The sequence below is a fragment of the Rutilus rutilus genome (assembly GCF_951802725.1).
Source record: "Rutilus rutilus genome assembly, chromosome: 6".
Taxonomy (NCBI): Eukaryota; Metazoa; Chordata; class Actinopteri; order Cypriniformes; family Leuciscidae; genus Rutilus; species Rutilus rutilus.
The window spans coordinates 9,337,864-9,356,141 of record NC_140214.1 but is presented as its reverse complement, the minus strand read 5'-3'; the positions used below and the strand labels follow the sequence as shown (position 1 = coordinate 9,356,141).

The 18,278-nt window shown below is 36.8% G+C and overlaps 1 protein-coding gene across 3 annotated transcripts in view; it reads left to right on the top strand.

Moving 5' to 3' along the window:
- Positions 1–7,300: 7,300 nt before the first annotated feature.
- Positions 7,301–18,278, top strand: part of camsap2b (calmodulin regulated spectrin-associated protein family, member 2b) — a 48,498-nt gene continuing 37,520 nt past the window's right edge. For all 3 annotated transcript variants that reach the window (XM_084412547.1, XM_084412546.1, XM_084412545.1), the window contains exons 1-2: positions 7,301–7,898; positions 16,047–16,306. In XM_084412547.1, the coding sequence (XP_084268673.1) occupies positions 7,736–7,898; positions 16,047–16,306 (423 nt within the window). In that variant the 5' untranslated portion in view covers positions 7,301–7,735. The remainder of the gene's footprint in view (positions 7,899–16,046; positions 16,307–18,278) is intronic.

Here is an 18,278-nt window from a genome sequence, read left to right as displayed (position 1 = left end):
TAATGATGCTGAAAATTCAGCTTTGCCATCTCAAGAATAAATTGCATTTTAAAAATATACTAAAATTGAAAACAGTTATTTTAAAGTGTAATAATATTTCACAATATTGCTGTATTTTGTATTTTATGTAATGCAGCCCTGGTGGGCATAAGAGACTTTTTTTTTCAGAAGCATTAAAAAAATGTTACCGACCGACCGACCCCAATCTTTTAAGAGCAAATGGTGACATTTTAGATCTCTTGCTTTTCCCATTTTCCTTTTCTTTATATAATCTCAGTGTGTCACTGTCCTTTGCCATTTATAAATATGATGACTCCTGTCTTTGTCTTGTGGCCACATGGGATTTATTTTAGTATAATTTTATTTACCCTAACCCTAACTATGAGTAACCATAACCCTACATGTCAACTAACTCTCATTATAGTATTAGCAGACTGTTAACTTACTAAGTTACTTAGTAGACTAGTCTAAAGTGGACCATCAAAATAAAGTGTAACCTATATTAGTTATTCTATTTAATCATTCATTCAATACCTCCTGGTAAGCCTTATAGGTATACTTGTTTCTTTTTCTTTTCTTTTTATTAAAGTAGTTGAAGCTGATATTTCAAAGAACTGAGAACTCCATGAAATGCAACCACTGAGTAATAAGATTTTCCTTTGCCACTTCACTCAAAAGTTATAAAAACAGCGTGTCATCTTTGAGTTTCCCAATTTATTCTTTAGTCTGTACTATGAGTAAAAAATATGAGTAAGGGGAAAATGGGACAGGACTGATGTTGAGCGAATCTCTGTGATTGTCCAGGGTTATTGAAAGAGCTGATATTACATGTCAGTTAGTTCAGTTGTGGGTCTCTCGTATATGATCACTGTGGCTTTCTTAGATGTTGTCGCAATATAGTGCATTTCCAGTGCGAGGGTGAGAATTTACACAAAGCTGCTCATCATTCTCCTTTAACAAGCTTTCTGCCATGCAGGCCTGAGACCAAACCCTTCGTCCTGACTCAACCAATCTAACTACAAAATCAATGCATGTTTATGTGCGAGTAAACATTTTCATTAAACTCAAGTGCCACTTAAACGCACAGTAGACTCAGTCATTAGGAATGATAATGAATCTTTCCTAAACAAGTACAAAAAACTGAGGCCATACTCACTTCCTGTGTGCAGTTCAAATGGGAAGCATATGTAAGACGCTTGCGCTGATGATTTGATATCATGTGTTTAAAAAAAAAAAAAAAAAAAAAATTATTTCCTCCGTCAGATCCATTTATGAAGTTAGTCAAGATTTCCTGTCATCATTTATTTGTTTTTCTTTTCTACTGTATTTTTAAGACTGCCCTGCAAACACCCTCTTTCATGTGAAATGAGTAACAATGCATAGTAATAAGTTGTGTCTGTCTGGTCCAATTTAGTTGGCGGTGCCCATGCTTCAATAACAAGCTCTCAAAGCCTGCATTACATTCATAAGGCACAGATGCATACGGCTAAAGGATCCTGTCAGATTCTCGCTTCTAAAATAGTCAAGAGCAACACAATAAATGGTTGTTTTGCCATATCTTACTCTTATTGTTAAATACCAGCTGGAAAAATAGTATTGTCTTTTGTTTTTTAGGGATAATAATGGTAACTATTCAACTTCCTCTTTAATACCCGATACCAGATTATACAATGCTGCTTGTCAAGTCTTTGCTGTTTAGTTTAAACTGGTGTTCATTTTATGGACGATGTAAGAACACCAAACTGCTTAATTTCAAAAGATCGATGTAAATATGATCTTTCATGGTATGATGATGCCTTTAACTTTAAAGCAATTTAGACACAATTGTTCAGTCTGTATTGATGATGAGGACCCGTCTGTATTGTCATTTGTTTCAGAAAATAGTCTATTCTTATCTCACGCTAGCTCTTGTTGCACTGATTTATTTATTTTTTTTGTTGAAAAAGAGCAAAGAGATATTCATGGAAAATGTAGGCCGCATAAAAATGTGTAAGCAGAACTGGAGCAGCACAAATGAAAATAAACACAACAGAACTTTTAATTAGCAAGTGAAAATACATTTACTGTTCACGCATGCAGAAAAAGGGTCGACAGAACTCCTAAGGGATGTTCTCTCTTTCTCTTGCAATCCATGTCAGTCTCTCTCGTTCTCTCACTCGGCATCCTTCTTCATAATCTATTTTTCTCTTTCTTTTAGAGGCTTTGTTTCAGGCCCTTTTTTATTACTTTTTTAATAAAATAAAATAAAATAAAGGCAATAGGCTTTTTTGTTGTTATTGTTGTTGATTGTGGAAAAAAGTAGGCCTATAGTGGCGACATTTATGCAAAATAATATGTTTGGACGTTTCGCTACACTTTCCTTTGGTTGTTGTCCGTATTGTGTTCAGACATTACGCTAAACCGAACCGATAGTGTTTAAAAAAAAAAGAAGCAAAAAGCAAATGTGAGATAAAACACATTTGCTGAAGTAGCCATGTAATTTCAACTTACAAGTATCTGCTCTTTTATCGTGACTCGCGTTTCACTGAACTCGTACCCGAGCTCTACGCATCACAAGTAGCCTACAAAGCTACCAGGTTAGCTACTGAAAATAGTATTTTGCAAGGAACTGCAGTATTATAAGTCTTAATTATTCGATAAACGGCCCCTGTAATTATCATTTGTTTGAAAAGGAATAAAAGTTGTTGGTGTTTTACTGCCACTAGTGTTCATTTCAGCTGGAAACTGCAGTGAATTGTATGGTTAAGTTTAAATTTGTAGGCAGAGGTACGTCCCCCCCCCATGGGAATTTAACATAGGGGTGTCCAAACTTATGCACCCTGTATTTTAAGGAAGAACATTTATTTATTTACGATACATTATTCATTCACAAAGAAAATTGGTGTCCTTAAAGGTTGGATTTTTCCTAATTTTTTTATTTAAGGCATTAAGTTCAGTTTCCAAAAGATGATTTTTTATTCCTCTTTTTAGTCAACTTTAGTATGGGTGTCTAAACTTATGCATAGCACTGTACCTCGGAAGAGGGTAACCACAAAAAGCCTATTTGAACTCTTCATTTTAAAGTAATGTAATAGAAAAGCTGGATTGAGCTGCATTACTTGTTTTCCCGCACGTTTTAAATGGTGGAGCTTAGAGATGACGGTGTGGAGTATGGTGGAATCTCTTATTGTTTTATAACAAAAAAACAAGCCAGATTCAGTGCGGTTTCTGCGTCACTACTGCAAAGTCACAGCGTTTAAGAGAAGATAAACTCAGGGCATACGGTCCAGACTCCCCTCTGGATTTTATTCAGATAAATACAGGTTTGTGCTGCCAGTGGGGGAAGCACAGGCCGACGTGACCCCACCCTCTAACTACAGCCTTGAGGTCTGTGTGTGTTAAAAATACCTCACAGTGACCCAAGCACAAGAGTGATCCCGTCCGCCATACTCACTCTTTCTCCTCCTTTTTATTCTCTTCTTCACTTTCTGCACACAATGCAATGCATTGTTTGTCTACCATAGGATGAATATCTATTAAAATGTATAGCATTTTTTATTAAATGCAAATCAAAGTGCTTTGCAGATCAGAATATTTAAACATATTGGCTACAGTATAAATGAAAAAAACAAAAAAACAAACAAAGCTGAATAGCCTATAGTCTATTAATTTATTTTTCATTATTACATTATTTTTCATGACAAATAAACATCTTTCCCTCTAAATTGTCATTACTGTAATACATCTGGATAATTTTTTTTGTGTGTGAAATAATTCCCATTATGCTCAATGCTTAATTCTTATTCTAATAAAAATTACTGCAGTACAGTGTGTGTATATGGGGTGAATTCAGTTCGATTGGGACACTTTTTTCCAGTCATCTCAATGGAAAAAGTGTCCCAATATATGGGGTCAGTAAAATATATATTTTTTATTAATACTTTTATTCAGAAAGGATGCATTAAATTGATCAAAGTGGCAGTAAAGATATTTATAATGTTACAAAAGATTTCTATTTTACATAAATGCTTTTCAACTTTATGAATCCTGAATAAAATGATGAAAAAAAATTGTTTTCAACATTGATAATAATAAGAAATGTTTCCTGAGCAGGAAATTTATAATGATTTCTGAAGGATCATGTGACACTGAAAATTCAGCTTTGCCAAAACAGGAATTACTATTTAAATAATATATTATTTTATATATTATATACTTATATATTTATAATTATTTAATGCTTTTGGTTTTGTGGTAAAATCTGGCCAGACAGAAATTCAAGGGTTTATGTCAATGTATGACCCAAAATAAGTAAAAGATAAGGTTATGACTTGTGCACTTCAGTAACAGCCTCCCTCAAATGCTTCAAATGAAACAGTTCTCTCTTGTGAATGTTAACAGGGCTTATAGAAATATACAGCTACATACTGTGGGCAAACAGAGGGAGTATCTGCGATAACAGGGCGTTGACGTCAGCTGGGTCGTATCTGGAAGCAGTTTGGCAGCTTAGAGCAAAAAGCACACACTGCACTGCATACACACACACATACAGACAGCAGCGACGGCCTGAACTGTCCTTTTGTGTGCTGCTTCATGAAGGATGGGGCTCATCTGTGTATGGGTGGGTGTAGGGCCTGTCGGGGTGGGGGTCAGTGAATGTATGCAGTGGGAAACACACAGCCTGTGTTGTGTTTTTGCGTGAAGGCATCTTTGTATGAAATATGCAGCACATTATGTGTGTGTGGTTTTGGGGGGTTGGATGAGGCTGGTAGCATTTAGCATGATAATGGCGCACACTTTGAATTGAACGTCATGTGAATAATCAAAGGTTCTGATGTTCGCAATCATATCACATTCCTGAATGTTTATGAGGGACTGGTTGTCTTCAATTACTTGAAACACCATCATTTAAATACAAGAAGGGAAAAAGATTTTACGTCATTATATCTGGAAAAACAGCTTCAGTTCAACAGGTCAATTATTATTTCACCTTTTTCATGTTTTATATAATCAGATGGCTGATTTTGCTTTGTTTTGTTTTTATTTCACCATGATCACTGTATGTGTGTGTGTGTGTGTGTGTGTGTGTGTGTGTGTGTGTGTGTGTGTGTGTGTGTGTGTGTGTAAACACACACAGTGATCATGGTACACACACACACACACACACACACACACACACACACACACACACACACACACACAGACATATGTAAACTAGACGGTCATAGATAGACAGACAGACAAGACAGACAGACAGACAGACAGACAGACAGATAGATAGATAGACATAGATAGATAGATAGATAGATAGATAGATAGATAGATAGACAGAGGGACGGAGGGATGGAGGGATGGATGGATGATAGGGCGTTCACTATATTTAATTTTGTAGTCAAATAATAAAGAAAAAAAAAACCTTTGTATGATTAGAATAAATTAATGCTGTCATCTAGTGGAAGAAATACAACAACGCAGCTCAACCTACTGCTGTTGATGTAATATAACGCGTCATAATGCGATATAAGTGTCAAGATAAGCGACTTATTAGTTTATTAGAATTTAAATCTAATGTTATAAATGTTTGTTATTTATTAGTTATTTCATTAGTTTTCGTTGTTCTTGTTTTTATATAGACTAGCATACCCTAAAAGGGTAGGCCACGAGGCAAAATCACTTACAGTAGCCTAGCTGTCCCTAAACAGATGTTTAGATTGCAGATAATTCAAGTAAAACTCCTATCGTCTTTTCCAGCTAATGTTTACGAGCTGTATAAATGCTGTACAAGCTTTTATCGATCCCAAACAAAAAGTTGTGCAGTGTGTGCCGGTATCCGATAGAGGGCGACATTACTCTGTGTGGACCCTGTGGTGTGGACAGTTGGCACAGATTTGGCATTGAAATGGAAAAACACAAACACGTGGTCATCATCATCAGTATAGTGAGAGTGAATATATTAATTATCAGTTAACTATATAGTCAAGTCGTCTTTTAACAATTGAATTAGTGCACATACTGGGTGTGATATCATTCAAACAGGGTCAGGAGCTTTAACAATGAGTAGAAGGCAACTGCTAAAATTAGCAGGAGAGATTTCAGTCACATCTGGAACTCTCTCTCTCTCTCTCTCTCTCTCTCTCTCTCTCTCTCTCTCTCTCTCTCTCTCTCTCAATAATTGACGTCCATTCTTGCTTGAGAACTAGGAGCCTCGCTCCCTCACACATGAAAGGCTAGTGTGAGTGTGTGTTTGATGAAAGGGTTGTGTGTGTGTGTGTGTGTGTGTGTGTGTGTGTGTGTGGGTAGAGGGCAGTAATTACAGCTATTCTTCAGAGCTGATAGTCAGAAGCCGCCACAGTCACACCCCTTCCTGTCTGAGACAGCCGATCCATGACTCCTGCTGCTAATACAAGACTTACATCTGCCTCAACATCACACAGTTTGGACTCTACTCTGTAAATGTCACAGTTAATAGGCTACTCCACCTTATCAGTCTCAAAGGATATTAATATAATTAGTTGTTTTTTTAATTGATTGAACAACTGAAGGTTTTGTATCAAAAATCATTTTTGATTATTTGATTGACATGTTCAGAGGTATTCGTCTGTTTGGATGCAGTCTCTTTCCATTTCTTCTTTTCATATCACTCAATGTGAGTCAACGCCAACAGATACTACAACATTTATAAATATAGGCTAGACAAATTTATATTTGCTATAATGAATATCGTGCACAACAACTGTTGTAAATAAAACAGATAATAGGAGAATGTTTTACAAGAAAATACCATTTCAAATTTAATTTTTCATGATACTTGCCATTTTTTGTAATTATTAGTGAAGTTTATTTGCAATTTCTGAGTGAAAATGAGTGTCAAAGAAAATCTTTCTTCAATCCTAATATACATTACACACACACACACACACACACACACACACACACACACACACACACACACACACACACACACACACACACACACAATTCGGGTAAATTGAGGCACTATTTATTAGTCTAAATGTATCTGAAATCTCCATTTTTTTTTATTCACAGCAAGTTAAACCCAAACAATTGTAGCAACATAAAAAACAAATCAGATTTTTTTTAATTCAGCCTAGCCTACAACCATAGTTTATCAGTTTGATTATATTTACAGGACTAAAAGCATAGATGCGTAAAATAGAAAATAGTGTAGATAAGTAATAGAACAGATGAGGTGTGTAAAAACTCGTTTTATTTAACAGCTGCATGAGTCTACCTCAGCCAGCAGTGCTTGTCTGCGTCTGGGCGTTTCGCGCATGCGCACTCATCTTTCCCATTTTTTTCCAGGCCAGTGCGGCAGGCGGACCGCAGGGAGAAGAAGAGATTTTAAGGACAGTTACAAAAGTTAAAGAAGAGGAGAAATCATGACACAAAACAGTGAACTCATCGACCGCCTCTCCTCGCCATTAAACGTGACATCCCTCATCATGGCGCATGTGTCACCTATGAAATATTGATTTTTGTCATCTAACGTTACACGAACTTGAGGATATAATGCCGGGAAACGGATGAGAACTACTGCAGACGCTTGGAATCGCTTGTTGGATATTGAATCCGGCGCTGGGGGATGCAGTTGGGATTGTTTTCGTGTATATAATCAATATATGAGAGGAGGATTATTGGACTGCACGAGTGTTTGGGCCGATCCGTTATATTTCTCATCATATTTGAGCATGGGAATGTCGTCCACCGCTGTGATCTCATAGTCCCGTGGGACGTGATGCAGCCACGCGTAGATGTCAAGATGGGTGATGCCGCAGAGATCAAGGAGAGCAAGAGGATGTTCATCGTGCCGACCATCAAATCTGTGGATCACTATGATTTCACAAGGGCCAAGATATCGTGCAGTTTGACGTGGCTCATCGCCAAAGCCTTTGGATCTGGTAGGTGGCGCTTGAAGGTTTGAAAAGCAATATTTTTAGTGCTGGCAGAAGTTGTCACAATAAGGGCAATACATCTTAATTGCTTAGATACACTGGTTTTTAAATTGGGGGTCCCGGACCCCTAAGTGGGTCGCAATGGAGTGCATGTGGAAATCTTCACAGGGGGGGAAGATAAAAATAATCAAATATTATATAGATTAAAGTAATTAACTATATCAATGTGTATAAAATAAATAATTAAATAAATGTTTAAGTAAATACATTATTATAATGAGTATTATGTAAATACTAATTAAAATTAACTTAACATTTTCAAAATAATAGCCTATTTTAGATATTTATAGTATTAATTTTTCACAGTATAAATACTTTATAGATGTCTTTTAAATTTTTAGGATGGGTCCCTTGCACCTAGCATTTAAAAGGTTGAAATCCCCATGTTTAACATACCCTTCCAGTAACTGTTTTGTCTTTCCTAACTATGTTACTGTTAACATTTATTTGAATGGCAGTTTCCACACTGTCACACCTTACCCCGCCATAGAATGACAACATGCCTCGCTATTGCTTACCATGCATTCAGGCAATAACAGCAGGCATGCCTTTTTGTTGGCAAATCTTTAAAGTATGTCTATATCGAAAGGCCTACCTTGAGAAATGTTGACTGGAGTAAAGAAGTGACAACATACCCCGATCTTCCTTATAATGTTTCACTGCAGGGTATATTTAAAAATTTTGCGACATGAGCGTTTATTGGAGCGATTTTGTTAATGGGTAACACAATTTTGAGGAGAGAATTAATTAACTAATTTGCATAAACACTGTTGTTCTCTTAGTCATAAACAAGATTAAAAGTTTAACCCCCTGTTTCACAGACAAGGCTTAGCTAGTCCCAGACTAAAATGCATGTGTAAACTGTTTTAACTGAAAGCAACTTGCACTGGCATAACTTAAAACATGTCATTGCCATTGATTTGTCTCACGATGCACACCAGTCATGTTTTTTTTCTAATGCACGTTAAAAAAAAAAAACTTAAATGTCCTGATTGAACTAAAGCCTAATCCTTGCTTAATCTAAACCCTATCTGTGAAACCAGGCCAAAATCTGTAATTTTAAGGTATTTTGAGTGCAGTAAACAGAGGTTAAAAATAGTGAATTTGACAAAAATCTACATGGTGGTAACTGTTTCCAAGTCTGCAGAAATCATTAGCCTAGATCCCTGCATAGACTCATGAAAGGCAACAGACTGGCTTATGGCTCTGTGTCCGTCCCCACAGTCCATAATAAATGCTCAAAGCAGATTCCCCGCTTCTGCACACTGTAATAGGATTGAATTTTCCAAAATAACTCCCTATGGAGGATTCTGGAATTAACATAAACACAGACAATCAACTGGACATAAAGTATTGTGGCTTTTATTGCTAGAGCGCCCACAACAGAGACGCCTGTGGAGTGCAATGCAACAGGGCCAAGATGAAGACTGCCCCTGACAGAAGTGTGTATGTGTGTAAAAAGCTTTTTTGCTTGTGTACATGAACTCTAATGTGGTTGATAATTACTCTGATCTCTATTGCAGATGTCTCTGAATCCCCTATATTAGTGCTGACAGTGACATTAACTAAAACTACTCTGGTACTATCATTGTTTTTGAACATAGCAGCCCTTGTGAAAAAGAAGTGTGCTTAATTGTATTGCATGTACACTTGTAGTGTACTTCAGATCTTAAAGGGGTGGTATAATGCCCTTTTCACAAAATGTAAAATAAGTCTCTGATGTCCCCAGAGTGTCTATGTGAAGTTTTAGCTCAAAATACCCCACATATATTTTTATATAGCATGTTAAAATTGTCACTTTTTGAGGGTGAGCAAAAACGCACTGGTTTTGTGTCTGTCCCTTTAAATGCAAATGAACTGCTGCTCAGAGGGCGGAGCTTCAAGAGCTCCTGTGTTAGCAGCTCCAGTTACCTCACACAGACACACACTGAAAACTTTAAAAACTTTTAGCCTTTTATGTTCAAACCGGAGTCAGACAAAGATGGAGAGACTCAAGAAGAAGTGACAACATTTCTGAATGGTTATTTGATGAATTTATGTAGCTTATGTTTAGTTATCTTCTAGTCATTGATTAGCATATTCTGTATCGGTGATGTCACAAACCCGGGAGGAATGTTGTGTAGTCCTTACCAGCCGTTTGTTGTGGTCTCCCTTTGCTTTGAACTTTCAGCGTCGTAACTTTGCAGATGTTGTTTATGCTCAAACAGCAGCTTTACACTCTAACTAAAGTTAGAAAAGTGAAATCATAATCAACCACCCCTTTAAAAGGCCATCTTCCTCCTGAAAAGTTAAATGCCTCTCAGGACCAATCTTTAGTGCAACACTCCCACAGTGTTCCAGCGTAACTTTCCACTGGTTGCACTGGCGCTACCAACATTCTCAGTTGGTCGCATGATTTGGTCAAATTTCCCGAATTCCTTATTTGCGCATTTCATCATCAGTGCGTTGATAGGTTAGCTACAATAGTCGGTGTTACAGTGTTCAGCCGCAACACATCACTTGCCCACCGCGGCACCGCCCCCCCACTATCGTTTTTTATCGTATTTTCTTATAGAAATACAAATTATTTAGTTACTGAATCGCTACATTATATTTCTCAGAAAAGAGGGGTAACATTGATGTTTTTGAAGTCTTTGAAACTAGTATAAAAGATGCTGCACAGATGCAGGTAATTCACACATGCATCTCTCTCTCTCTCTCTCTCTCTCTCTCTCTCTCTGATTCAATTAAATGCTATAATTCATTAATTCAAATAAATGTAATCTTACAGCACTACTTTATCTCTGTCTAAATTAAAGGTGGCAGAATGTTAGATCTAACGAGCCTTTACTGACGAAATAACCATCATTTTGACCCTTCCAGTCAAATATTGCACTGCAAACATCAACAACAGCTTTAACTTGTCAATGCTGGTAAATGACCATGGTATAAGCGGGATTATCCACGGCTAACAGCGCATTAAACGATTTCTGCTTTCCTGGTTTCTTTTTCCTGCATAAAATTGTTTATTGCACAGCTAGCCATGGATAATCCCTCACATACAACGTATTACTGAAATAAGTAATATTAGTCTACTTAAGCATACTTACACTTTCATGGCTGTTTTTCTTAACACACTTAAGTACACTTTCAAAGAGTGCACTTTGTAATAATTAAAAATAAAAAGTTTTAATTTAAAGTACATTTATGATATAATAATCATTTGTCATGCTTTAAAGAAGTACACTTATTAGTGTACTGCTAGTTGACTAACATACTAAAGCACATGCACTTTATTATCATTTTAACTGTAGTAGTTTAACTGTAGTAGTAGTAGTACTGATTGTTACTCAGTATTACATTTAAATTTAATATAGGCTACTTTAAATGTACTAAATTGCAAATTCATCATTTCAAATGTGTAATTACAAATATATTTAAACACGTTTCAATAGAAATGACAAAGTATATTTTAGTTGCCGGGAATTCTTGTCAGTACATTCGACAGTAACCATATTTCAAAGACAATAGAAGTCATAAAATTACATGCATACATTTCCTTCTTAAGTGGGTCAAAAAAGCACTAATTGCATTTAATAGAAATTCAAATATATTTTTTCTATAATAAGTTCACCTTTTTTTTTTTAAGTATGCTAAAGTGTACTAGTTTTCACAAGGGAGGGATGTAAAAATAACATGTATTTACCTTGATAATCCTATTTTGGTATATATAGTGCCATGTAAATACCAAGAGTTAGAGTACCATGGTACTGTTTTTGTAAGGGTGATAACATCTCCCCATCAGTCACTGCTCTTCACAGCAGAATGAAATTGCTGATCTGCATGAGAAACAAACACAGGAAAATGAGCCCCACCATTGCAAGGCATCCTTAGATTTAAAAGTGGATGTCTGTTCATTCAGATACTTTGCTCAGAAATGAAAAATAAACAAGGTCACAAACAGATGTTTTGAGTGCCTGTAGGCCTTCACGGCTGCGTTGTTCATGCTGTCTTTACCCCCAGCCTTACATCTGTGGCATACTGCACATACCACGACAGAGAGCATTCGTTCCTGTTACATCACTGAAGCCTGAGGGATGATGGGAGTGTGTGATGTTCACATGTGACTGTGTGCACTGTTATTCTCCCTGTAAACTCTTAACGCACTCTATTCAATGTCCATGTTACATATGAGAAGTAAATAGTGCTGAATGTGCTTCTTAAGATGATAGTGTCAGCAGATTTTTAAATAAGACTGATTAAATGAATGTTTTCCTGTTATGAGAAATGTATAAATCGCAACTGGCAAGTCTGCCACTAGAAATATAAAAAAAATGTTGTCATCATTAACTCACCAAGCCCTGAATGACTTATTTTCTTCCACAAAAGTCGACACTTTTGAATATTCGGGCTGTTTTTTTCTTTTTCTTTCCTTTAATTTTTTAGTATAATAAATGTACGCCCAGCTCTCCTTTCATTGTTCAGGAGAGTTTATAAGAGAAGGGGCATTGCCTGATTTGTAAAGTGTTGTTTTGAATCAGATATGTTTAATAAATTATTATTCGACCCTGTTCAAGAAATTGTTCTAATGATTCATTTACAAACTGAACCAGTTCTTCAGTTTAAACTAGTTGAGAATAACTGGAGGGGAAGATTAACAGTGAATTATGACTTTTGGTCTCTTTTATATATGATAACATACAGATAACTTGTACTATAATGCACAAGTATTAGGGAGCATTTTTATGATTATTTTATAACGCTTTTTAGTAAATCATAACAGAATTGTCATTTTTGGCCGAACAATTTCTTGTTCATGTCAGTCTCGATATGTTTGGAATGATTATTATAAGCATATGCCTCGAATATCTTTAAAATCCTACAGAATGTAGTTATCTGAAGTAAAAACCTTTTGAATTGACCTTAAGAGTTATGTTTTCTTACAGTAACATTTAAACAAAAGCACAGAGTTGGACGTTTGAAAGGCTTTTGTGGGTCGTGGTGACTTGCTGCCTCAGGCTTTTCTCTCTCTGACCCCTCACTTCCTCCCTGTGTTTGTCATGCCTTCGAGAGCCGCTTCCTGCCTCTGTCCGAGTCGGGATGAAACGCTGGGGAAAAACCTTTCCATAATCAGGCAGCTCTTTATGAGCATGTTCAGGAAAAACTGTGAGCTTTACAGAAGTAGTGTGTGTGTGTTTTATGTTTTTGGCTCTGAACTAGCGAAGACTGGCAGGGAAAGGGTTTCCATTGACGCAGCAGCTTTTCATAAAGGGTAGGGGGAATGATTTTAAGAGTTTTCGGATACCTCTGTAAATATTGGAAGCACAATGACTGTTGCTAATGGAGGAAATAAGGGATGGATAATGATGGTCAGCTTTTCATTCAACAACTAAATAGATCATTAGTGTGAAAGATTTAATTTTTTATTTTATTTTTTATATTTTTAAAAATGCATCTTATGTAAACGCCCCATAAGAAACTTGTCCAATTGGGGACCGGTGAAATCAAAGCCATCCCAATTATACTAGACTTTTTGAATCAGTTATTTTACATTTAATTGCATACGCGATATGCTTTTACAGTGCTTTTAGTGCCTGGTTAAACTGGATGGCAGGTGCTTAAGATACAGTTCAAACGTAGTACAGCTGTTTAGGGAATTCACACTTAAGACACCTGTAAAAATCACGAATGCCCAGTACACATTGCACGATTTTGGGATGTCCCGCTCGGACAAAAGATGACCAATAGTGGCATTTTCTCTGAACGGTGGTCCTACGTCGTACAGTGAGAGAGGTTCAAAGACGGCCGTTGACACGGTCTTGCGACCAAAGATAGCCTGTGATCATTTTCTGACAGTGTCAGAAATTCAGCATGATCTTCTCACAGTGTGTTTGCTGCTATGGCATACATACTGACTAGCCAATAAAAATGCAGGATGAAATGGCGTATTGATCAACGTGACATGGTGCTAAAACTTAAAACTACTTACCTCAAGCTCTGTTTACGAAATTGGCATGCCAAGTTAGCCTCTTTTTCCTAGCCATGACCGCATCCATATTCTCCTCTTTAACTTCCTCCTCTTCCTCCTCTTTTTTGCCAAAGTGTGATTCATCTTGCTCTGTTTGTTTACCACTAGCACATGCGGATGACATTTTACTCTTCCATAGTAACTTGCGTTGTACACTGTAAACCCAGATTTTGTTTCTAATTAAACTTACGAGTGATCATTACTTATTATTTTATGTTTAGTAAAAACCTGCTATCATTACTAAACAACATTAGTTGTTTGTACTATTTAACTGAAAGATTCATTGCACTAATCAGGTTTAGCAGAGATAACTTGGTATGTTTAGTTTCATAAGGAAGGGGAGGGGCCAAATCAAAAACCTGCCTGGTCACGTGAAAAGACCCGCGTCTAATGCGTCCAAGGGGCTCTACACCTGGCGGGACGAGTATTGAGAATTGTATTGAGTATTGAGAAGCAGACGGTATTGAGAATTAACAGAGGTTTAGATGTTGATGAATTATTGTTTAATTTGTAGTCACCATAATGGTGATAAGTGTTGGCTTTAGTTGGGCTCTTGCCCTTGACAACTGAACATTAGTTTTTCTCTGGCTGCTTTACCTGTGTGTTTAAAAAGCACAATTGTTATAGCAAAAAAGCCAAGAGTATAATGATCCAGTGACTTTGACTGCATATTGATGTAGTCATCTATAAAGATTATAAGTCATCAGCACCTCATTTCATCTGTTTAATCTCTTATTGTCTGGGTCTTTCCATATGATTGATATGACTGTTAATACCACTCAACATGTTTAGTTTCAGCTTGTGTAAAAAGTTAGGGTTCCATGTTAATACATCTCAACATGTTTAGTTTCAGCTTGTGTAAAACCTAAAGTGGTATAGGGCAACAGGTTTCCACGTGATTTGCGAGTAAAGTCAACTAATTCGGGTTAAGAGTGTAGCCTATGATTCAATAGGTGTCATCATCTTACAATCTGCATACATGGCGTATGCCCAAGTTTATTAGATCCACGTCGTACAGTGTGATTTGTAGGATTATAGGTAATCCTATAGATTTACAGGATTGCTGAAATCACACAGTCGGTATCAGGCATTAAAAACAAATACAATAATGCATGTGTTTAAGATAATCTAACAGAAAGTGTACTGCTCCTTTAAGACACTTTTCCTGATGCCGAAAAAGAAAATCAACAAGCACACAGACTTAGCTGATTAATAGACATTTTTATCTATCTATCTATCTATTTATTTTAATCTTAAAAGATTTTTTCCCATCATTTTGTTATGTGTAATGTTTATTTTTAATCAGGAACTGTACTGCACCTTTAAGGCACATTTCCTGCTGCTGAAAAAGAAAAAGAACAGGCATACACAAGACATACTGAAAGGAAATGACCCGGGAAGAGCAGGAATCTGCATTGCCTGTAGTCTGACTCACGCTGAAGCATTATGGGATGCCAGGAATTTCCTTGGCCTTCTAGACTCAGCTATTTGCAGTCGCACTTAAGCGTCAGAAGCAGAGCCGAATTGTCAGTCTGTTTGCAGATGTTTTCATCCTGATAATTTCTGTTTACGTGCATCACAACCGGGGGTTTTTTTGTGTGTGTGTGTGGGCAAGTGCTCGTGACTCAGTTTTTGCTGGCCTGTATACCTGGGCGTTTACGTGTGTGTGTGTGTAATTGTGTGTGTAATTGCAGTCTGTGTGTGTGACTGAATTCATGCATGCCTGTACATGTCTGTTTGTGTGTGTTTGGATCTATGGTGCTATTCTGAAGAGCTTCAGTAAATCAGATTAAATGAGAGCCATAATGGGATTAGTCTGAAAACAGTGTGTCTTTCTTTTCAGATTCCACTCATTGACCTCACATCAGTCTGTCTGACCAAGCATTGATCCTGAATCAGATTTAAAGGCACATTAAGTTCTTTTTTTTTTTTTTTACCTGAAGAATTGAATAGAACTGGTTTTTGACAAATACGTTTTACCCACCTCACATGACTAGCTCAAGTAATCACTTTTTCTCATTACCCTCCAAATTCTTGGACACTTTTGGTTGTGTAATCAATCACAGTCTCTCTCTTTCTCTCTTTAGACTGTGTACCCGTGGAGTTGGACGATCCGTTTTACCGGGACCAGTATGATCAGGAGCATGTGAAGCCACCGGTTGTGTCTCTGCTGCTATCCGCGGAGTTGTATTGCCGCGCGGGGAGTCTGATCCTCAGGAGCGACGCCGCTAAACCTCTGCTGGGTCATAATGCCATCATCCAGGCCCTCGCTCAGAAAGGCCTCTACGTCACTGACCAGGAGAGACTCGTGACTGAGAGAGACCTCTGCAAGACCCCCATACAGATGGCAAGTGATTTGGCACTACACCTTTATTTATTTCTGTTGCAGAACTGACATACTTTCAGATTTAGAATGTAAGGGTTTCAGATGTGCGAGACTATTCGACTAGTCGATTAAACGATAATGCTGCTGCTTGTCGACTTGGAAATACTAGTCTTTTTTTTTTTACACAATGAATCTTTTGCTTTATATTTTTACAGAAACTATGTTTAAATTACCGTTATGTTAATGTTACATTTTAAAATTAATATATTATTTTGAAAAGTGTATATCTGTAGCGGAAAACAAAATAATGTAATTTTATTGCAAGGGCAAGGTGAGGTAGTATTTTGACAGCCTGCACAAAACTAGTCAAACTAGTATATAACAATTAAAGGGTTAGTTCACCCAAAAATGAAAATTATCCTATAATTTACTTACTCTTCCACCGGAACTCGACTCGCATGCGGCCGTTACCGTTTTTATAGTTTATAAAGTTATAAATATGGATATTCTTTTTACAAAAACGCATCTCTTCACTTCAGAAGACTTTATAACCCCCTGGATTCTTATGGATTACTTTTATGATGGATGGATGTGCTTTTTTGGGCTTCAAAATCTAAGTTACCATTCACTCCCATTTTAAAGCTTGGAAGAGCCAGGATATTTTTTTAATATAACTTAATGGCTTGAGGGTGAGTAAATTATGGGATAATTTTCATTTTTGAACTAACCCTTTAAGCTTGCTTATAGGCTTGTTATACAACTGGTTATAAGGGACAATACAGTATGACATTTTTATATCAAATTAAAGGAGAAACGGCATGAATGAAACTTACTTGACACTTGGAACAGTAGCTACAGTACTGTGCAAAAGTCTTAGGCATGTTAATATCCAATATTCTTTTTGCCATTAATTGTAATAATCCAGTGAGATTTGTGTATGCACAAGGAGTCTGACAACAGCCGGTATGATCTGATGTCACCATCATCGAGTCCGTCTGTGATTACATGAAGAAACAGAAAAAACTGAGACAGACTAAATCCAGAAGAACTGCGAGAATGTCTCCAAGATGCTTGAAGAAACCTTCCTGCAAAGCTACCTGGACAAAAGCCGTTTTAAACGCAAAGGGTCGTTACACCATATATTGATTTGAATTAGTTAATAGAAGTTAAATCATAAATAAATTCAATTTGTGATTTTATTTTTGAAAGCATTCTCACTTTACAGCATTTTAACACAAGTGCCAGTACTTTTCACAGTACTGTATATCAACATCCTAACGAAGAGAATACACTTAAATAATTTACAGTTGTCAGTATACATCAGGCTTTCCTTGCGATTTTGCTGGCTGTCATGTGTACAGATACTTTTCATAAACGTACATACCAGGTTTGAAGCGGGTTTAAACCTGGACACGCAAGTGGTTGCCGTGGTAACGAGCAACAATACCTTAACGGGCTAACTACTATCGGCCTAAAGGTATCAATCAGAATTTTAATATCAGTGCATCCCTAGTACCAACTGAAGCTAAAAGTGTTAAATGTAATCTTTGCAAATATCAACATGAATATCCTTTTTTCATACTATACATTTTAAAGCTACAATATGTAATTTCTTTCGCCGCTAGGAGTCGCTAACCTCTTACAGTAACAAAGGCATAGATTGATGATGCAGTGAAGCGGAATCATGGAACTTGTCGCCATGCCGATGGATCTAATAATGTTTATGGGAAATAATGTTTTTGGATGAGTGAATACATTGATGTTTTTTTAACATGACTGTGGTATGAAGCAGGGCGCGATTGCTAATGAGAGACAGATATCAGCGCCACACGTGAGTCCCGCGGATATGAAGGAATGAGGACATTTCATTCTACTGAACTAAAGTTACTCGCAAGTGCTGAATTAATATTCAAACTGTTCAGTTTTTGTAACAAATAAAAATTGTGAGGTAATGCAGTGCTGTTTCACTTGGTCTACACTATCATAATAAACT